Source organism: Astatotilapia calliptera, chromosome 4, assembly GCF_900246225.1.
Source record: "Astatotilapia calliptera chromosome 4, fAstCal1.2, whole genome shotgun sequence".
NCBI classification, from domain to species: Eukaryota; Metazoa; Chordata; class Actinopteri; order Cichliformes; family Cichlidae; genus Astatotilapia; species Astatotilapia calliptera.
In genome coordinates, this window is record NC_039305.1 from 8,315,081 (window position 1) to 8,337,962 (window position 22,882).

The 22,882-nt window shown below is 38.8% G+C and overlaps 1 protein-coding gene across 4 annotated transcripts; it reads left to right on the plus strand.

Moving 5' to 3' along the window:
* Window positions 1–929: 929 nt before the first annotated feature.
* atp6v0a1a (ATPase H+ transporting V0 subunit a1a) lies at window positions 930–13,652 on the plus strand. 4 transcript variants are annotated; one of them, XM_026164387.1, is made up of 22 exons: window positions 930–1,115; window positions 2,185–2,348; window positions 2,807–2,885; window positions 3,064–3,161; window positions 3,248–3,376; window positions 4,216–4,298; window positions 4,532–4,658; window positions 4,743–4,825; window positions 4,908–5,001; window positions 7,550–7,762; window positions 8,086–8,236; window positions 8,504–8,643; window positions 8,780–8,946; window positions 9,052–9,142; window positions 9,311–9,429; window positions 9,527–9,743; window positions 9,851–9,958; window positions 10,050–10,157; window positions 10,682–10,726; window positions 11,227–11,344; window positions 11,476–11,647; window positions 12,652–13,652. In XM_026164387.1, exons 2-22 carry the CDS (start codon window positions 2,232–2,234, stop codon window positions 12,743–12,745), a joined length of 2,553 nt encoding a protein of 850 aa, XP_026020172.1. In that variant the 5' UTR covers window positions 930–1,115; window positions 2,185–2,231; the 3' UTR covers window positions 12,746–13,652. The 4 variants fall into 4 exon arrangements, with proteins under 4 accessions (XP_026020172.1, XP_026020174.1, XP_026020175.1 ...); XM_026164389.1 differs by having other exon boundaries at window positions 10,709–10,726; XM_026164388.1 differs by lacking the exon at window positions 930–1,115 and adding an exon at window positions 1,222–1,429.
* Window positions 13,653–22,882: the final 9,230 nt, after the last annotated feature.

A 22,882-nucleotide genomic window follows, 5' to 3' on the forward strand; every position in this document is an offset into this window, starting at 1 on the left:
CTCAATGGGGTTTATTTGAAGAACTTATAGATTTTATCCTGGAAAACAACAACAACAAACAAACAAAGAAAAAACTGTGAGTACCTAGTGTGGGTTTACAGCTTCTTCACACAGTACAAAAACATGCATGTTATGTTAATAGGTGATTCTAAATTGCCCATGAATGAGAGGTAGATAAAGTGCTTATAGCATATAGAATATAGTGCTGCAAGAATGGATAGTTACAGTGTGACTTAAAAACAATGTGAGCAGTCAGTAAGAAGAGAAAAATGATGTGTACATAATGTGTTTAAATGTGAGTACATTATGTGGCTATCTACAAGCACAAATGCCCGGAATATAAAAAAATAATGCAACAATAAAACAGAATCCATTTATCCATTTAATTCATTTAGAATTTAGATTAAAAGAGAGCTCAAAAGAAGGGTTGGGACAGGGGTGGGGGGGGGGGCCACTGGCTTTTCAGAGTGTGGAAAACAGAGCTGACACATGCAAGAATTCTTGTCATTGCTTTGAATGTATATACTAGTTTGGAATGAGTGTTGATTGATCCTGAAATAGATAATTATACAAAAATGGGGACAGTGTTTAACAGTTTTAATGGTTATTCATGGTTATATATACATATACATATTCTAAATAGGTCTACAGTTCAAAATTCTGTAGAAATATTATGGAGAAATCCACCATAGTGTGATGAATAAAATCTGAGTGGGTTTAAGGATTATGTCATAATTTCTATGTCATTTGATGTCTCTGTTACACGTTTGTAAAGTAAGTCTGTCTTTTGGTTTTCTTGATGTGCAGGCTATCATTTTTTGTATTATAATTGTGTACTCTCAATTCATATATTTTGGAATTTGTCAAAAAAAAGTCAATACTTCCGGCGAGGGCATTCAAAATAAAAGTTTCAAAAAGATTTAAGAACGAAGTCCTGGTGGTTGTATAGTGATCACGTGGTTATGGTTCGTCGGCGTCGTCGATCGTCATAGGTTTCCGGGACACTTCCGCTTCGAAAGTCGAGGAGTAACCCTGTCAAACGGCCGAGCAGTCCACAACAAACAGCAAAGAGGCAACTGTAAGATAAAAAGGAAGAGACGATCTCCACGTAAACAGTAAGGACAACTATTTGTAAGGTTATAAGCAATTTTGTTAATATTACGCTAACACTAATGTATTAATTTGTGGGCTAAGTAAGTGAAGCTAATTGCTGAACAACAGGTGTGCCAAATTAGCGTTAGCTCGGCTGCTCATTCGGCTAATTGTTATCCAAGTGAAGACAGCCCGATTTCAGTAGATAATAGTAAAATAGCATGTCGTTGCACTAATGTTAAAGTTCGCCTCTAACCAGTAACGCTGGCTACTCTAAGCACTGCTGTCAGCTCGTGTTTGCATTTCTCCACCATCGCTAATTGGCTCTTCTGTTATGGTAGTGTTGCTGGATCAATACCTTGTAAAAATGACAAAGGTTTTGTTTATTCTAAGCAGCTACTTGTAGGCTTTCTGACTTGTTTGGCTGTAATGGGTGAAGCCTCTGTAGTCAGGTGATTGTACCACCTGTCTGACGTGTTTGAGCGCCTCTGCTGTTAATTATTGAGCTAAATGCAAGGCGTTTAAAAGGTGTAGTTGCTTATGCTTCCAAACCTGCTTTAGTTACATGTACACTCAGTGGTGATGGAGGTCTTGTAGTCGGTGAAGCTTACTACAGCTACAGGTCACATGCGCCCCTTTAATCCAAACATAAGCCTTGTGTGGTAGTTTTTTACAGCAGGGGGTTATTATACTGCTTAGCTGCAAAGCATAAAATCTATACCTTTTAGTTTTAGCTAAACGCTCTTTAAGAGGTGCTTTCTCATGGCCTTGGCTCTTAACCTGTGTTTTATATTTACAGCAGAAATGAGGTCCTCTTATTGTGTTGCAGTAGCCCAGATCAAACTCTTTGACCATAAGTGCATTCTTGCACTGATCATGAGATCAGCATGAGGCCTGGCTTTTTTATTTCTTCTTTCTTAAAAAAAAAAGAAAAAAAACTTGGTACACTGGTGTTAAACTAACACCTCACTGTTAAAGGCTTCCTCATTAGTGACAGAGAAAAGTGCAGAATGTAGAACTGTTAAGGTCCACTACATTTTTTTTTTTTTTTTTTTTTGCTTTAGCGTTCTCTAATCTTTTATATTTGTTGAGGTGATTTGTGGATTCACGGGTGCTGAGTGCTCACATCTTGAAGCAACATGGGAGAGCTCTTCAGAAGTGAAGAGATGACGCTGGCTCAGCTCTTCCTCCAGTCGGAAGCTGCCTACTGTTGTGTCAGTGAACTGGGAGAGATTGGGATGGTCCAGTTTCGTGACGTAAGTCTGTTTTTTTTTAATCAAACTTCTAAAGCATTACTTTTTATTATCTTCTACTATCTGAAAGTCGCATTAATTAATTATTACGGTCATGCATGTGGTGACGTAAACAACATCATTAGTGGCACTATTGAGAGAGTGGATGCCTTCTGCATCATGTGCTCACAGCTGACCCTCATACGTGCATGAGAAAAGCCATTCCTGACAAGTCCTGAGGGAAGCTTTGTTCTTGAGCGTAAGATGGACAGTAACACAGAAGCTCTGTGCATCAGCATGTCTTGTATCATCAAATTGTTTCCATTAGTTTAAGAAACTATACCCATTACAGAGTTTAGACTTAACAGAATATATTAAGTCTAAATAGTGTTTACAAAAACCTGCATTATGGCAGCTATTGGTTATATTCTTTTAATTGAATTGTTTATATTCGTTGAACATTGTGTGTTTTTCCTTTGCAGCTGAATCCTGATGTGAATGTGTTCCAGAGAAAGTTTGTCAATGAAGTACGACGATGTGAGGAGATGGATCGTAAACTCAGTGAGCGCTCTTAAATGTTCATTTTTCTATACCAAACTGCATTAGTTAAGTTTCCACCCCTTAAAGTATTAAAATACAGTTATATGAAGATGGTAGTTCATTATCCAAGCTTTACCATTCACTTGTATGCCTTTTTTTAAACACCTTCTGAAAACCTTCTTTTACATTTCTCTCATAGGGTTTGTGGAAAAAGAAATTAAGAAGGCTAACATCCCAATACTCGATACAGGAGAGAACCCAGAAGTTCCTTTTCCAAGGGACATGATTGACTTGGAGGTGATTTTTCTTTCTTAAAGATAAGTGTAAGTGCTGTCATCTGCTACTTCAGTCAGCTCATAATCCCTCTCATTGTTTCTCCATAGGCCACATTTGAGAAACTGGAGAATGAACTGAAGGAAATAAACACCAACCAAGAAGCGCTAAAGAAGAACTTCCTGGAACTGACTGAGCTCAAGCACATTCTGCGTCGCACACAACAATTTTTTGATGAGGTCAGCTTAACTGCACACAGGCCTATAAAACAGCAGCACTCCAGCCTGTCGGTATAACACTGCCATAGCCAGAAAGGGAATTGTGACTTTTACATTTACAATCTCCAACTGTAAATCAAAAAGAAGCAAATATTTAACTAGTAACATCGGAAGAAGCAAATTGTTAAATGGCTTTTGTTTTGTATCCAAGAACAGGCTATAGTGAAAACAATACTTAACTTTTAGAAATGTATTTATTGTGGCAATTGGGAAGTCATTGATGGCTTACAGTCTGCTGATAGGCTGCCTGGTATGGTCTTTGTTTCATACAGACGGAAGCACTTATTGCTGTTATTGACGCTTTGGTAAAGCAGTGTTTGCACTCATGTCTTTTTATGGCTGTTCACACGCTGACCCATTTACACAGGTTATTCACAGTAGTTCCTGTACATTAAACGCCCTGCTGTTTAGTACTTGACACTGATTTCATTCCAGGCACTTTGTTCATTTGCCAGACTTAATCCTTGCTTTTTCACCTTTGGCCAGCACCTATTTCACTTCACTGCCTTTGAAAGCAAACCTGGCTGTTGACTTACCACGTTAGGTCATCTTTTACAAGTTATTATGAGGTTTGATGAAGGTGAATCATTAAGCCAGATAAAAAGATGTTCAGCCATTAACTGGAGTGAGTAACTTTTTTTTTTTTTTTTATTAAGCTCCCATCTGAATGTCAACGTTGCTGTAAATAAAAGCAGTTTGAGACATTTCATGGCAGTTTTCGTGTGTCTGTGTGTGTGTGTACACTGTAGAGAAATGATTATGTTGCTATTGTTACTAATGATTTGTTGTCTGTCCTGTAGATGGAGGATCCCAGTTTACTTGAAGAGTCATCCATTCTCCTGGACCCAAATGAGCCCGTTAGAGTGGCTCCTCTCAGGCTAGGGTGAGTCTGTTTTGAAGTACTGCACAATTTAAATACCTCCCACAGATGAGCTCTGATTGCCCCTCTTAGTCAGGCATCCAAGGTCACCTAAAGCAGAAATCCATGCAAAATCTATCTGCAGTTCAGAATTCCTTCAGTCCACACCCAAAAGTGATTGTTTTAGCTTTCTTGTCTTTGAAGTTAATCAGAGGGTGTTTATATTCCTTTATTTATCTTTCTAACATATTCTATAGATTTGTTGCTGGAGTCATTGGCAGGGAGCGGATTCCCAACTTTGAGAGGATGCTATGGAGAGTTTGCAGAGGTAATGTGTTCCTGAGACAGGCAGATATTGAAGATCCTTTGGAAGACCCAACTACGGTAAGTGCTGCTCACAAATGAAACAATTGTGAAAGTAGTTGAGATGTTTGTGTTTTCTAACTTAACTTGGTGATGTTTCCACAGGGTGATCAAGTCCACAAATCTGTCTTCATCATATTTTTCCAAGGAGACCAGCTGAAGAATCGAGTGAAGAAAATCTGTGAGGGGTAGGTGAATTTGCATTTCTACTGTTAATGAAGTGTCGTTGACCAATAGATTTTTTTTGCTTACTTATTAATGTGTTTCTAGATTCAGAGCGACACTGTACCCATGTCCAGAAACCTCACAGGAGAGGAAAGAGATGCTTGCTGGGGTGAATGCTCGCATTGATGACCTGCAAATGGTAAATACACATACTCAGAACTGTCTTACTAACACTGAAAAGCAAGCTTCATTTGGTTGTTTCCTTTTTTTAAATTTTTTCTCATTTTTGCTCTGTCAGCAAGACATTTTTTCTTTGTCATGAAGACGTTACCACATTTCCTCCTCTTGCTCATGAGGATGTGAGTTATTTTCTGTGCAGAGACATGTCCTTTAACAGGAAACCACGTTTTTGTTTTTCTTGTGCGAGTAGTGCAGTGTGTTTCCTAACTCCTCATAACAGTTGTCTACTCCCAAAGTGGCTCAAGGGAATCCCTCCTTCCTTTTGCTTTGCACATGACACTCCTCTTGGTTTTTGACCATGTAATGTTACAGCAGGTAAAAGAAGTGTTGAACACAAATCAGTTTTCATTTTCTAAGTAAATGTATATCTAAAGGGGTTATTGACATGAAATTCTCACCAGATGTCAGTAACAACCTATCCATTTTATACATAAAAAGAAATGAAACCATAGATGTCCATAAAGTGTAATAATGAGAAATGAAACAGTAGAAAAGGTTTTGAGTACATGAAGGAAGAAAGGTATAAAAAAAAAAAAAAGCATGGAAACTTATCTTAGAGTTGGAAAACAATCCTGCCACTTAGTTCAAATTAATGTTAGCTAGTTCAATCCCAGCTGATGACCTAAAAGACGTTGTCTCATTACCAAGATGCCAACATGTCATGATGGGTAAATCCAGTGAGCTCTCTCAAAACCTTTGCAGCCTTATTGTTGCAAAACATACTGACGCCATTGATTACAGAAGAATTTCTAAACTAGTGAAGGTTGCAGTGAGCACTGTTGGGGCCATAAAGTAAAAAGCATAATTAGAAGAGTTGTCCAAGAGCCAAGGACCACTTGTGGAGAGCTATACAAAGACCTGGAATCAGCAGGTACAATTGTTTCAAAGAAAACGATAAATAATGCACTTGACTATCGTGGCCTGTATGCATGCTCACCACAGAAGACTACATTGCTAAAGAAAATAAGCCTGTGAAATACTGACAGAATGCAGTCTGGCCAGATGAGACCAAAGCTGAACTCTTTGGATGCCATAATACACACCATGTTTGGAGGTCAAAAGGCACCGCTTACCATCCCAAAAACACCATACTAACAGCGAAATTTATATTATTAAAGGAAGGATTAATGGGAAAATGTACAGAGACTTTTTTGATAAAATCCTACCTGAGCAATTCATGTGACCAGTTTCTCGATATGAAATATTCAACAAATCTCAGTTCAAGCATGTTCAATACTTTTATTTTTCCCTGTGTTATTTTTTTAATTATTACACCATTTTATGTTTATTTTTAGTACTTATTTTACCCACTGTACATGCAGTGCTATGGGGATTTTACATCATGTTACACAGACTCTGGTATCACTGAGGTCCCACATGCTACTTCACTCTGTCAACCTGATGTGTCAGCACAGTTCAAGTGTCATGTACTTGGATATTGATGAAACAATGACAGTTTAAACCACAGGAAGTTAAAAAACAAAACAAAAAAAAACTTGCACAAGACAGTTGCTTGATACTCAACATGCCCTGTGCATGACAAATCAATGGATACTTCTTTGCTCCTCTGCATGCTGGGGGAATGTGAATCTCTGTGTTTGTGGATTATGCTTGTTGCTACTTGGGCATGAGATCCACGTAACAGAACGGCATGTCAGTGTTGTCTCAATAGCAGGCAAGAATTTGGGTGTGGGAGACAACAGAGATAGATATGAGCCTTCTCTTTGCTAGTCATGGGCTGGGCTTTTAATCTCAGTCATAGAGCAACATACCTGTGAATATTCTGTCTCCCTTATGGGAATCCCTTAATGGATTAGACACCCTGTTGCTCTTTAGCATGACCTTTTTTGCTCACCATTTATGCCAGTAAAAGGAACGTCTGATTCATTTATACTATTTTTGTTTTCTTTCGATTCTGTTTAATATTACACAGCCCTAATGTTAGATTTTTACCTTCAAGGTCATCAAAAACAATTATAGTAATATTGTGATAGATATAGAAACTTGAAAAAAATTATTAAAATGAATCAGTAGTTTCATTAACCGTGTCCTTGGTTTTAGTAAAATGATTGCATTCGAACTTGAAACTAAATGAAAATAAATGTGTATTGAGGTGCAGAGATGTGTGTAACCTTTACTGTACAAAACCATACGCACATTTACACTGTCTAGTTGCAAGGTATTATATTTCACACACCTGTTATTGTATTTTTATGAATGGTAAATGTCAGTGAAGAACATGACAGTTTCTAACAATTATATTCAGAAGTTTTAATAATGGGTCTGATTTGGAGAAAGGCACCACCATTACACTGATGCAGTTTCTGCTGAAACATGATGGCAGGAATGGCTATTGGCTTTCTGTGTGACTTGTTTTTAGAGAGTCTCATTGACATTCATAGATTTATTTATTTATGTGGCCAAAAGAATTCTTCATGATCTCACTGATCATGTCAAAAAAAATGTATTGCTACTGTGGCCATCACTGCTCTTGTTTGTCATTAAAGGTGCTTAACCAGACTGAGGACCACAGGCAGAGGGTCCTGCAGGCTGCAGCCAAGACAATAAGAGTTTGGTTTATCAAGGTGAGGAAGATGAAGGCCATCTACCACACCCTCAACCTGTGCAACATCGATGTCACTCAGAAGTGTCTGATTGCTGAGGTGTGGTGTCCCATCTCAGACCTGGACTCCATTCAGTTTGCCCTGCGTAGGGGGACGGTGAGTAACAGAGGAGCAGTTTATATTTGGTGTAAACTAGCCAGTCAGGTTTTTACAAGGAAGATGATTTCATGTTTGAAAAAAATCAGTTTCTACTAAATGTTTTGGGTTTTTTTTTTTGTTTGTTTTATGGTTGAGTCCTTTTTGCTATATTGTCTAGTTCTACATGTGGTGTAACAATAACAAGAACTCGTTATGGCTCTCAGCACATGATCCGATTCTTGGAATAGCTAGTTTTGCATTGTTCCAGGCTTGATGATCTAAAGTTAGGACTTTTGTTGCATGACATTCATATTTTTTTTTATTTTATTTTTTGGTTTTAGGAGAAGAGCGGCTCTACTGTGCCTTCAATCCTCAATAGAATGCAGACCAAACAGACCCCTCCAACCTACAACAAGACAAACAAGTTCACCTCAGGCTTCCAAAACATTGTGGACGCTTATGGAATTGGCAGCTACCGTGAGATTAACCCAGGTAAGCAAACTATGAATTCTGTGTGTTAATGCCCAGCTGGTTTGTGTGGACCTTTTTGTATAATGTGGCAGTAGGTTTCTATAATCTGTTTACTCAGCTGCCTTAAGTATTGAGTTACAGACAATTAAAAGGCTTTTACTTCAGCTCCCTCATCAACCATTATCACCATGTTGGAACATTGTGCATGTTTCATTCATTTATTTCTTTCTTTATTGACATACTACACCACCCTCCACCCTTGTATGATGCCTGCCTCCTTGTCTCCAGCACCATACACCATCATTACGTTCCCCTTCCTATTTGCGGTTATGTTTGGTGATCTGGGCCATGGGACACTCATGACCTGTGCTGCTCTATACCTTGTGTTAAGAGAAAGCAGACTGATGGCACAGAAGAATGATAATGAGGTATGGATCCCATCATTACCATCTCATTAGTCCTAAACCATCCCTTGTCGATGACACACAAGCACCGATTCCACAGGACATCGTGCATTTTATTTTCACAGTTTCCTTATGAAAGTTCAATATCTTTTTGTGACAGATATTCAACATGATGTTTGGGGGGCGCTACATAATTCTGCTGATGGGAGTCTTCTCAATGTACACTGGCATTATTTACAATGACTGCTTCTCAAAGTCCCTAAATGTGTTTGGGTCTGGATGGAGTGTCAGACCAATGTTCAATTCCAGAGCTGGAGGCAACTGGACGTAAGTGTCACTGGTAATAATTGACAAGAGCTTTAACACAGGGACTTCTTTTTTTTGTTCAGTATGTAAGCTCAAAAATCTGATCTCTGTCCTCATTCTGTTCAGGGATGGTACACTTAATAGCAGTACAGTTTTGCAGTTGGACCCAGCAGTTGATGGAGTCTTCAATGGGCCGTACCCCATTGGCATTGATCCAGTAAATCATTTTGTTTTTAATCTTTTGGAGCTCCATATTTATACATCTATGTCAGCTATTTTGTCTGTCAGTTACAAAAAAAATCCACAAAAGTCAGCAGTCATTGGCAGACATAAACTAACCTGAATACTCGCATAGTTTATAATTCGTAATTGCATTATGTCTCAGATATGGAGCATTTCTGTCAACAAGCTGTCATTCCTCAACTCCTTCAAGATGAAGATGTCTGTTATCCTGGGGGTAATTCACATGCTGTTTGGAGTCACGCTAAGTCTCTTCAACCACCTGTGAGATTTCCATACCTATGTATAATTATGCATTGATTCTTATGTTTTTCTTTTTGAATTTGTGGACTTCTAATATTCTTTTTGTGGTTTTCCTCAGGTATTTCAACAAGCCCCTGAATATTTACTTGGGTTTCATTCCAGAGATTATCTTCATGGCCAGCCTGTTTGGCTACCTAGTCATTCTGATCTTTTATAAGTGGGTCTCCTATGGTGCACGCAATTCCAGGGATGCTCCCAGTCTCCTTATTGCCTTTATTAACATGTTCCTGTTCAATTACAATGACCCCAATAATAAACTATTCTACAGAGGACAGGTGAGATCAGCATACTTGCAACTTTCTTTTTGTCATGAATGAAGAGATCCATCTAACTGTCCTTATTTTTTTTCTCTTGTACTTACTTTCCACCTTTTTTTTTGTAGATGGCCATACAATCCCTTTTGGTGGTAATTGCCTTGGCATGTGTCCCCTGTATGTTAATAGTAAAAACTCTGGTTATGCGAAGACAGTATTTGTGGCGGAAGCATCTGGTAAGATAAAACAGTCCGCGCTCACAGTCACTCAATATACTTTTATAATAGATTTAAATAGATTACCTCATTACGTTTCACTGTGTTACAGGGTACACAGAACTTTGGAGGAATCAGGGTGGGCAATGGGCCCACTGAGGATGAGGCTGAAATCATCCAGCATGACCAGCTCGCACAGCAATCTGAGGATGAACCTGAGGTAAAAGATGTGTTCCCACAATAACACTGAAGTCAAACATCAAAAGTTAATGTCTTTTTGTATTACAATAATTGCATACAGAGCATAAGTAACAACAGGACAGCAGCTTGCTGGAGTAACTCGGGAGAAGCACAAGTTAAAGGATCTTTTCACATCTTTGAATAATTTAGTCTTTCAACCTTAGTTGGAGACAGAAACTTGATGCCTTGTTTTTCCATTTCCACCCTTACTGTCAACATCAATAATGAATACAGACATTATGGATCCATTTTCTTGTAATTCCTGCACAGATTTAACACAACCATGAACAGATGGCGAGTAGTGAGTTATTTTACCTGGACTTCATAATTTTACTTATGTAATCTGATTACTCGTTTTATTTTAAGATGATCTGAAAGTACAGTGTGCTCATTCGCTAATGTTGGTTTCACTCGATTCTCCTTTTAAATAATTAACTGGTTTCTCTTGTTACTTTCCTGTTTATTGACGTTTGCCTGTCCGTGTGTGTGATGTCAATAACCAAGCGTTGCCTTTTGTCACCTGCTTTCAAGGCCTGTGAGGAGGAAGAGGTAGGACAGGAGCTCATGCTGCACATCCACCTGCACCCTATCCCCTCATGTTAATATACATGTCTTCAAAGTCTTTCCTTTACTGCCCCTGCTTTGTTGTCAACCATTGCCTGCTGCTACTAGTTGCGTCTGAATGTTTGTCATTGTATGGTCCGGTCAGGGACTTCTAAATGTATTCTATTGAAAATGGGCAGGGATTCGTCATGTGGCGGGTGCCAGTAGGCCAGTGCTTCCCTATGGTCTTGGTGATGTGCATGAGGCATCAGGAGGGCAGCTGACTCTTTGGGTTCACAGGTTCTTATGATGATGATACCTCTTTTTATTTTCGGGGTTGATGATCTACAACAAAAAATGGCTTTTCTGTCAATTCCCTCAATCATTGGTGACACATTAAAGCTGACTTCTCCTCTGTGGACCTCAGGACCTGTTGTAGAGATGTTGTTTTCTACTTTTTTTTTTTTTTATGCTGAGTAAATGAAACCACTAACTTTTACCCACAGTTTAACTTTGCGGATGTAGCAGTGCATCAGGCCATTCACACCATAGAGTATTGCCTGGGTTGTATCTCCAACACTGCTTCCTATCTGAGGCTTTGGGCCCTCAGTCTGGCTCATGCACGTAAGTCACTTCACCTGCAGTATTCAGTTATTTAGTAAGAGAAATGGCTCACTGTATTAACACCTAAATGCTTTGACTCTCAAAGGAATCAGAATAGTAAAGTTGGTGTGTATGTGCTTTCTTATTCACAGAGCTGTCAGAGGTGCTGTGGTCCATGGTGATGCGCATAGGCCTTTATTCTCGCAGCCTTGGAGGCTTCATCCTTCTGGCCATAGTATTTTACGTCTTCGCTGTTCTCACAGTTGTTATTCTTCTCATTATGGAAGGGCTGTCAGCGTTTCTGCACGCATTGCGACTGCATTGGTAAGTTTAGTTTTAATGTTGTTTTTTAGGATTTGTATATGTATTTGCTTGGGTTTGATATTAAACATACACTAATACCTTTGTGAAAACTTGTTAGTGTTGAAGGATAGGACTCCTTAAGGCAAATTACTGTCATTGCTACAAAAGCAAAGCTCTAGCTCCACCTGCAGGCTACAATTAATGTCTCAGTGACCATCCCAAGTGCTCAAGTTAACAAACTGGTTTTCCAATCATCTCTCCTGGCCTCTGTCCTGGAATAAGTCTGCTCTTGTCAATGTGGTGCTGTTCATTTATGCTCTATGTGTGGCATGCATAACAGTCTGTGGCTCGGCACCGATGAGCCTTTGTTGCCTCCTCATAAATGTCTTTGTCTGGTTTTGCTGAATGTCACGCTGGTTTTATAGTTCACCGGCACATTCACAGAGCACGTCTGTGTTGCAGCCGGCCTTCACGAAATTGTCCTTTCCACAGGAATGCTGGCTGAGCGTGCTTTCACAAATTGTCTTCATGGACAGTCTGTTTACATTTTAAGCGAGGGAAACTAAACGACCCCTCCCCCAATCAAAATATTTTTATTTCCAGTGATATCTGGAAACCATGTAATTACTGAACATCAAACTGACAAAACTGATACGCACAATGTGCAATATGTAATACTACATATTTCTTCTTGCCACACCAGACGGGCTTTGGAATGAATGCTATCCATGGCAGCTCAGCTAAAAGGTCATCCAGCCATCACTTAGCATTGGCCTTTTTTAAAAATAGACCCTGATCATTTTCCTGAAGGGAAGAGGCTTAGGTGTCTGTCCCAGGATGTAGACATGAGCTTATGCAGGTGTGTGCAGACTGTGGAATGAAGAGCAGGGGGCATCAGCCGCTACTGCTCTGCTCAGCATTAACCAAGCTGCCAACTATCGTCACTGTATGCACGACAAGGTTATTGTGTGAAAGTATATATGTCTTTTTTTCAGACTGATTTTTATTGATTTCTTTAATCGTAGGGTGGAGTTCCAAAACAAGTTTTACTCAGGCAACGGCTTTAAGTTCCTACCTTTCAACTTTGAAAGCATCCTGGACGGCAGAGCTGAAGACTGAACAAATCCTCTTCCTCTGTTCATGCCTCTAATCTGTTGAATTTGTGTGGTGGTGAATAGTGATATTTTTTTGTGTGATGCAGTTTCCACCTACTTGTTACCATAGCTACATAACTACTACATACTATTTACTTAGTCACTCGTCATCGTGTCTTGTGTTTTAAACTTCCCACTAGAATTGGTACCTGGAATATGTATTCAAACATAATTATTTATTCATTCCTTAATAGCCTTGATTCTAATCTGTTGTCTTCTTTTAGTCGGGCCTTTTTATTTTATGTTTTATTTAGTTAAATGTTATTTATGCATTTGGGTTTTTTTCTCCCTTTATTGCACTGCAACTTATGTACCATATACACCATGTTTAAAGTTCATATCTGCTGCTGATGGATTTAGGGGATGACAGACTTGTTTTCTGATTTTTCTTGTATGTCTTCGTATTGTTATATTCTAATTTTCTTTGCTTTTCAGAATCATTTCTCAGTCAAAACCTTGTGCACTGCACAGCTCATCTATTTGGTTTAATAAGAAAGAAAATGCATACTAACCTCACACAGAGCTCTATAGCTCTGAAGGGAATGTTAACCAGTTCTTTGCAAATGAAAAGACTTTTTCATCCATTTGAGCCATTGATATGTTTTGTCTCTGTTCTCTCTGACGATCTACGTGACAACAGGGGAATCTATAGGTGTCCTAGTAGGTGGATTTTCTGTAGAAATGTTGCACTGAAATCATTGCACATTATCAGTCTCACTTTAGATTTTGGGTCCTGTATTATGTTTTCATTTATGCTCAGTTGTTTTTGATTTGACACAGTTAGAAAGCAGTAAGAACCACATACAGCAGACATGATCTTGTCAGAAAGGATTAAGCATCACACGAACAATAAAGTGGGAAAGGCTTTAAAATGTGGTGTTTGGCTTGATTTTTGCTTATCTTACTTTCTGCTGCAGCAGTAGAGCAAAAACAAAAAGGTAGCACTTTATTAAGTTTGTTAGTAAGTGCTTAGGTCATCATTTATATATCATTACTCATCCTTAATATGCTATTTATGTATGTTTATCCATCTGTTACTGTTACACGATATACAGCTATAGCTATCACTGCTGCTACATCACTGCTAGTATAATCATATCAGTCATAATACATCTTAATGAATGGCATAACAAGAGGGAATAATGCTATATAAATGACGAATTAACCATTTGCTAATACCGTAATAATGCCCTAATAGAGTGAAATTATTATAAAGTGCTACATACAAAAGTTACCTTTTTTAAATGTGTATTTAGAAATACATTTTGACTTTTTTTTTTTTTTCTCAATCATGCCAAACTTAATGTATGGACTTTAAAGTTTTTAGAAACACTTTACATAAAATCTCAAACTATATGTATAATGATTTGTTTTACTTTAAACCTCCTCTAGGTGGCACTATTGGGTAGTATATGCAGCTGAGATGGTTCATAAAAAAGGAGAATTGATTTGATCACTCTAGAGCTAATAAAGACCCCTAAAGTTGCTTTTGACTAAATATTTGGACAGCTGGTTTTATTATAGTACTTTCTGACCAATGATGCTACCTGTCATAAGGAAATGTATCTGCTAGTGCACTGATGAACTGAAAACATATGTTTTAACTGGCCCCTTCTTAAACACAACCATGATGATTTAAAGGATGTTATTCTATAATGAGTCCAAAAAGAAGTATCCACTTGTGTCCTGACCCATTTTGAAAGATTTTGTTTAACTTTATCTGAAGCAAATATCTGTGATATGTAGAAGTCATCCTTTTTAAAATCGTACTCAAAGTAAAAAAGTATTGACATCAAAATAACAAGTACTTTATGTAAAATAGCCTGTTAATCATATAGTTACTGAGTGCACTTGTGAATTTTTTGAGGTAAAGGTGGTATAATTTTGTTGATCTTTGGTAGAATATCTTGGAAATCCAAGTCTTAATGTATAATAATGACTTTTGATTATGCTTTCTGTTAATTGTGGCAACTGGCTGCAGTGTGGTGGAAGTATGAAGTTCTATTTAAACCACATTTTTTTTTATTTTAGTGGTTGATAAATGTACTTAGTTACTTTTGACCAATTTAGTTTGACTTGCCAAGACAAAGTCTAAGACATCCTTTTGGCAACGTGAGCAGCCTGACTACAAACATCGTCCACCACTCTGGGTTGAGGAACATAATGTTCTCTATTCACATGCTTTCGTTGTATAAAGGGGGAGCAGGGGGCTTCAACAGCCCAGGGTAATAATAGAACTCTTTATTTGTCTTTGTCTCTTTTTTTTCTTCTTCTTAGAAAAACTCATTTAATTTGATATTTCCCAGTGTGTCCTGTATAACCAGGGGTGAAAGTGAACTTGCATAAGAGCCCCAGATATCTTGCTGTGTTTACACATCCAGTGAATTTAACTCTGCTGTTTCAAAGCTAGAATCGCAGTGAGACTGAGCTTATGACTTTGCTCCTTTATCTAAAGCAAACGTGAACAAATAAGTGTACTTTAGTTTGGCAGGAAACAAGTATTCAGGAATTTTGTGTTTCTTCTCGAGCTGTAGTAGAGTTTTCTTGAGGATACCGGAGATGCTTTTTCAGCTGTTCTAGGACTTGGTGTCCTCTGGATGCAGGCAGAGAAAAACAGGTTGATGATATTGTCAGGAAAAGACAGCTACAACAACAGCAACTAAAGATCTTACAGCACAAAATCAGTTTTCTGTACTGCAAAGGCCTAGCTACACTTTAGTATTTTTTTTAATTACTGAGCAGATTCTCTGCAGACTGAACAAGTCCAAACTACATAATATTGCACATTTGCTGTATGACTGTTCTCGCAGGAATGGCTCTCAGCACCTTCGGCGTCTTTATGGGGTGACTCACTGTACCTTTTTGGTACACTGCAGCTGCAATAATATTGATACTGTCATTTGGTCTTCTGTTTTCCAACCACACAAGTTCATGCATTGTGTTAGAATTCCAGATAATTAATAAAAGTCAAACCTCTCATATAGTTTACTATTGTATTCTTAAGAACACAAAGATCCAAGTTCATTCAGACAAAGGAACACAATTTTATTACTCTTAGGCTGCTGTTACACATTTCCACCACTTACAACGATTAAATTAGCGAGTTATTTATTGCTACCCTAATACTGCTTACTAAATCCTATCCCTAGTCATGGCTTTTGTACTAAAATATGATTTAAAGGAACTTAAGTAAACACTGAGAAAATTATCCACTTAGCTAAATATCATTATCATGAAGATGTTGTCTTTAACACCATAAAGACTTAGATGGCTGTGATAAAAAAGTACTGTGTATTTTATTTGAGGATATCAGCACAAAACATGCTATTAGCACTCAGCAGCTTCTCCACTTTTAGAACTGTTCATAAACCATAGGACAGGGATAGAAAAATGGTCAATATTATTACTATAGTCAGAGGTTCTCATCAAACCACCAGGGGGCTTAACTGTCGTGCAGACAGTCAGTGTAATGACTTAAAGAAATTAATTTTATGCAATTTTTCCTTAATTTAGATGCAGCAGAGGCGGCAAATTAGAAAGTAGAACAGACTGGGGCTGACAGTCTGACACATGGCACCGGTACAGGAGCCAGACCAGGGACTCAGTTAGTAAAAATACCAACCAAGAATAAGTTCTGTGCTCTAAGCATTCAGTCATTGAATGTCCTTCACCAGTCATAAATGATGGACTAAGAAGACTGACACTCCTGCACAGATAACATGGCAAATGTAAAGACTTTCAAACTTAGTTTCTTTGCACCTGATCCTTCTGAAGGGCTGAAACAATCTGTTCTACCATGTAAGTGTAGGTTTTGTTCTGTCTTGACAGGACTACAAATAGGTCCATGAGGTCAGTAGGAGGCCTAGGTGAGTCTGGGAACCTGTTTTTGCTTTTGTGCACTACTGGGACTTTATTACCAGCTCTCCAGATCACATTGTTCTCTAAGCAGTTTTCCATGGCCTGTCTGGCCTCCACCTATTGTTTCCAGGCACTTTTTTATACACTGATTTGGCCGGAAGCTTTATACAATAAAAAAAACGAAACTCATAAATGACAATGTTGAGCACAAGGGCAACTTACAAATACGCTCCATACCTTTGTGCAAAAGAGTTGCGTAACACAAAAAGCCAGAAGAGATGGAAAACGAGAGGGGGATAGAACGTGTCGGTTGCATAAAAAGATATGACAGCTGACTTTTTGACTAATTGATTGCTGTGGAAACCCTGAAAATATTCCTGGAGGCAGTAAGTTCAACTAAAATGTCACCAAGTTCCAGAAGAGGACACATTTTCTTCTCTTTTACCCTCAAACTCTTTTGCAACACCCACAGAACTCATAAAAGTTACCAGTCATAAAGAAAGCCGAACCAAAACAAACAAAATTAGCCTTAAAATGCCAGTGGCTGCTCCCAAAGTCTTTAATATGAATGAAAAAATGTCTCCAGTTTGAAAAGCTTGATCATAGCCAGAATCTCTAACCTATTGTCTGTGTGATAGTATATGTTTATGGTGATTTTTTTGGTACTGAAAGAAAAGACAACTTTTTTTTTACTTTTTTGATAATATTTGAGAAATGTCTTAGCTTTATGCATGATGGCTGGAAGTATCACTAAAGTCTTGCTTGAAAGAGAGCCATGTTTGACATGAAATATAACCAAACAATTTGTATGTATTGTATTTGTGTGCTGAATGTACAGTACCTTGCTGATCAAGGACCATAGTAAATGCAGAGAGTGCTGTTGGTTGAAAATCAAAAGCTCAAAAGGATCCAGACCACCAGAATCTGTTCCCGGACAGTTTGAAATCTGGACTTCCTCCCAACTCGTAGTGAGTCAGAGGACAGAGTTCATTGTGGGTACTCTCGTGAGTGCGTGTGTGTGTGTATAACTACAGTCTAAGTACATGTGAGTGGGCATTCATGCGCACCGGGCCCTGCAAATCCAAACAACAGAATTGGCAATGTTTTTGTTTCTTTCCAAGCGCTTACCCACACTGAAACTGAGCCTGAAGGATCAACTTAGCAGTGTTTCTTCTCCAGCTTTACAGTTGAAAAGTTCTCTTTGAGTTGAACGTGCCTATTGTGTGGCTTTTTGAGTATGATGTGTGCCAGTAGTGCCCCCATTTCGTAGAAGGACAGTCACCGCAGACGGGAGGAAAACAGGCAGCAGCATCAGGTCGTGCTACTCTTTGTTGAGAATACTTTTGTTGTTCTTCAGCTGTTTCCAGGGACAGAATAAATAGCTCCGCTTAACCAAAGGCATTTGCCTCCCTTGCTGCTATGAATGCATCACCATGAGAAACATATTACCAGCGGTTACGAGTGTTTTGCCTCTTTTGGAAATTTTTCTCTGTTTCTTTTTTCGTTTGGAAGCACCTCCGGGACACGTGAAAGAAATGTTCTCTATGTTTGTCCTGGTCAACATCTAGAATGGGAACATTTAGGCTTTCATTTTTCATGGCTGCCTTTATGTCTGGGAAGTGCTGCATGATTCTGGGGTTAAGACTAACTTTGTTCGGTGACTGTCAGCTACTTTCATTCATCAACTTCAACTGACTGTATGAGTCAGGGAGTCAAGAGCTATGGGTCAACAAAGAAATTAGAAATAGAAAACAGTTGTAGTCAAAGGTTTACATTCACTCATCATGGGCATGAATGTCATGCTAATTTAATGTCTCTTAGTAGATTGGACATTGACCAGACACTTTTGTTTATTTGACCACTCATCTTGGCAGAATCAGTAGAGTTCATTGGTTTGTTTTCCTGGCAAAGTCCCGGCTTTAAAGAATAGTTCACAAATTTTCAGTACGGTTGAGATGGGGGCTTGGGGAAGGACATCCCAGAAGCTCAAAAACAGTATTCGTGTGTTTTCATGTTGGAACAGTTAACTGTGTCCAAGTTTCAACCATCTGCCTGTTGATTAAGGAGAAGTTGAAGATTTTACTATTCATTGCACTAACCATTTGTGCAAAACAGCCCCAGGGGATGATGCTACCACCACCACGCTTGACAGCTGTTACAGTGTTCTTAGGTTTGAAAGGTTCACCTTTACTCCTCCAAACACATCCCTTGTCATAGTGGCCAAAACACTGAATCCTTTTCTTGTCTGACCATGATGTTTGAATTTGCTATTGTTCAAAAATGAATCTATAATTCTTTCTTGGATTTTTCCACCGTTTTGAGTATCGGTCAGTCCAACGAAAATCAAACAAATCCTTTTTTATGCTGGCAAAGAGAAACTACCAGTTGCAGTGATCATGATCACTAACAAGTTAACAAGCCTTGTCCTTGTCAGGGTAAAAGACATTGTAGTATTATATTTAAATAAATGTATGTATAATAATTGAGCCTGTATATATACTTTGATTATGCTCAAACACATACACACCGCCACACTAGCCTACCTATGTTTTGTGTTTTTTTGACAGTGTTGAACTTTCTATAATAGCAGAGTAATCGGGAACATAAGCATAAAGGAATTTCCCCCTTATGTAAGGTGGTAGGATAACGTGTTCTGAGAAAATGGTTCACTGAAAGAGATCTAGAGATAGTGAGACGGAGTGAGACAGTGAGAGAGAAAGCATGGCATTTCCAGGGGACATAAAGAGACAACCAGAGAAGGACTTCAGGGGGATTGAGAGAGTTTAATGCCTCATGAGGTGCAGGGGACGCTCCTCTTCTTGTGATGGAAACGTACACCTAAGGGGCTGGCCAAGAAAATTAGCTTTCAATGGAAATCTGTTGGTAAAACCAAGAAGAGCGAATGCTTTGCGAAAACGCAGCTCTAGGCAACAAAGTCCTGCACTGTACTGTGGTTGTAGTCTTTGCAGTATGACATCTAAATATATATAAATACTGGTCGCTGTAATCTCTGTAATTAGTCAGGACAAATGGACTTGTGTACCAAACAGGCTTTGTAATAAAAGACAGACAATGTCAGTTCAAAACTTGTTGGTTCTGTTGCACATTTACAGCATATTTAAGGAAATTGCATGATGGATAATGTGCACACTCAGAATACCCATATTAGTGGTGCAAGCAAGACTCAGAGAGTCAGAAAAAAATGCCGCAACATTAAAACCACACACTTCTGTGTGACCTGCATGGACAGATATGGACAGTGGGGCTCTGTGGTGTTTTCAACTCTAACGTTGTACGTGGATTCTTTAAGAGGAGTATGGAGACTGGATCAACACCTTGTGTTCCTGGTTGCGTTCGTAAAGCCATCCTCAGTATTTGTGGTTTGGTGTTTTGCAGTATGTATCCTGCTATAGGAGTGCTTGGCCTGTAATAATGTTTACTGCATATGCCAAAGTAACATCCACATGACTTCCAAGAGACAAACTTTCCCAACAAAATATTGAGCATTTCAACAAGATCAGAAATGTCGTTCACAACCGCACATCTTTCACTGGTTGTTGTGGCTCGTTGTTGTGTAGCTCAGTCCTGCAAAAATCCCCCATTTGTAGTTCTCTGCAGTGCTGTTGTTTTACTTTTCTGCTATTCTGTGTCTATTTTTAGTACCTGGCTCTGTGCGCAAGTATGGAAATTAACAGCACTCCTTTAAAAGTTAGCAAATTGTCTCTTGTTTTAGATAAGCTATTTTAGGATATTCCTCAGCATGCTGCCATCATCCATCCAGATAACTTAAAATATTTGACTATGTCAGAGAAAAATGTTTTACATAAACAAATAGTGATTCTAAATTGGCTGCAGGTGTGGATGTGGGCGTCTATGTTAGCCCTGTAATGGACTGGTGATCAGTCCAGGGGGTACCCGCCTCTCACCCTATGACAGCTGGGACGGGCTCCAGCGCCTCCACCTCCCTGCTCCACCTCCCAAATGCCAGTTTTGTAATGTGTTCCTAAGCTGTCAGTTGCAGATGGATGGGAATGCCACAGTCAAAATACCATGCTGTCAACAATTCTTTCTCATATAACTGATTATTGGGACCGTTACAGTAGAATGCAACATTTTCAGCTTTCCATTTACGTTTTGCAAATCCCAGTCTTGGATTTTTGCAGACCTCAAGGGAAAAATATGACAGTGGGTGGCACTGACAGACATGTCTTAAGGATATGCAGCTGGTTACCATTAAATCAAACCCCTGCTTAATGGCAACAAAATCATGTGTAGTCAAAGTTTGTATAATGTAAGCAAAAACAGTATTTGTTATTTTAATGTTATCTTTTTTGGCTGGTTGACTTAAGATAGATAAATGAATTTTGCTTAGACTCGGTGTTTCAAAGCAACATTTGCTGCCTGATATCATTTAAAACCATTAAGCAAGACCGTGACAGTCCACAGAGACTGCTGAAAGCAGGTTATCTGGATTCCATAGTAAGCTTTGGTCAGCTTTTCATATTTGTTTGGATTTGTAGGAACTAAGTTCTTGTTTGCCACACGGTCAGATTTTGGAGTGCACTCAAAGTTAGAAGACAGTACAAACTGTCTCCACATCTGCCTTAAATCATCTCCTAATGGTCACCGCAAATATCAAAGTCACATGAACTGAACCTGATTTTTTTCTGGGAAACAGCCACTTAATCAGTGACTTCTAGTAAGTGCGTGTGTTTATGTGTGTGCGCTGTGGTATGGAAACAAATTCATAAGGAAGATGAAAGGGAAGAGATGCATAAAAGACAGTTTTGGAAGGACAATGTTGAAAGCAGGCCAGTTAGAGACATTTCTGGCATTCCTCAGCTCCATGTAGAAGAAGGATTTTCTTTAAGGGAAACAGCAGATGCAGCCAAGAGCCACCAGACCAGGACCATGGAGATGAACTGGCTCAATGCCAACAACAAGAGGAAGAAGACATTAAAGCAAGAATTCGGGATATTGGCAGGCACGGATATTGTTTGAACTGACACAAGTAAACAATCACAGGGGTGAGAAAAAAAAGGGAAAGAAGCTATATTACACTGGAACGGATTGCTCTCTGTTCCTCTTTACATAATCCTGGCATTTCCTGTTCACAGCGGCTGCAGGATATTTAAGGAAGACTAGCCTGAGGGGGCTTCTTTTTTTGTAAATTTATGATGCTGCATGCAGAAAGACATATTGAGAAGAAAAACAGATGCTTTCAGAGGAAATCTGCTCTTAGCTAATGTAATTGTGTTGGTATGCTTTTCTAAGGACACACAGGTGAACTACTGACAGCAGCTCAACAGAAAGCATGAAACGGGCTGTTGTTCAGCAGCAGCATGCAAAATACGAAATGGGATGATAACAAAGTATGATAGCCTCACAAAGACTGAGTGCTGTTCCCAAACTGGGAATCAAGAAGAAAATATACCTTATTTTTTAATCACAAATGTTAAAGGCTGGTCACTGCTGTTCTACGTAGGATTGTTTTGTATGCATTGTTAGATACAAGTGATTGTAACTAAGCAACAACAGTGCAAACAAGCAGAGAGATCCATAGGACGTGCTAATAGTGTCTATATCAGGGGTGTCCAACTCCAGGCCTCAAGGGCGGGTATCCTGCAGGTTTTAGATCTCACCCTGGGTCAACACACCTGAATCAAATGATTAGTTCATTACCAGGCCTGTGGAGAACTTCAAGACATGAGGTCATTTAGCCATTTAAATCAGCTGTGCTGGATCAAGGACACATCTAAAACCTGCAGGACACCAGCCCTCGAGGCCTGGAGTTGGACACCCCTGGTGTAGATAGTCATGAAATATTTGATATTTAAACTTTTTCACAAATATATCATATCTATGTTTAGATATGTAGCTCTGTATCATAATAAATCCAAGTGATTCATGTCAAGACAAAAAAAAAAAAAACAACTAGCAATTTAAATTCTATTGACTGACAAAAACAGCTTTAGTGGACCTTCCTTTTGCTTAACAGTTCTTTAATTTCAGTTTGGAAAGCATTGATTTCCCTCACCACCCAACCCAGTTTTATTTGAAAGCTGGAATGAAGAAAAGAAACGGCCATTAAACTACAATCAGGCACCGTGCCAGTACCTGTATGTAACATGCTGACGTCATACTGTGACGTTCTTATTTTAGTTCAGTGTGTTAGCATCCTAACATTTGTAGAATAGCGGAAAAAGAAAAAACAAGCAACAGATCAAAGCATCGCTCATTTTAC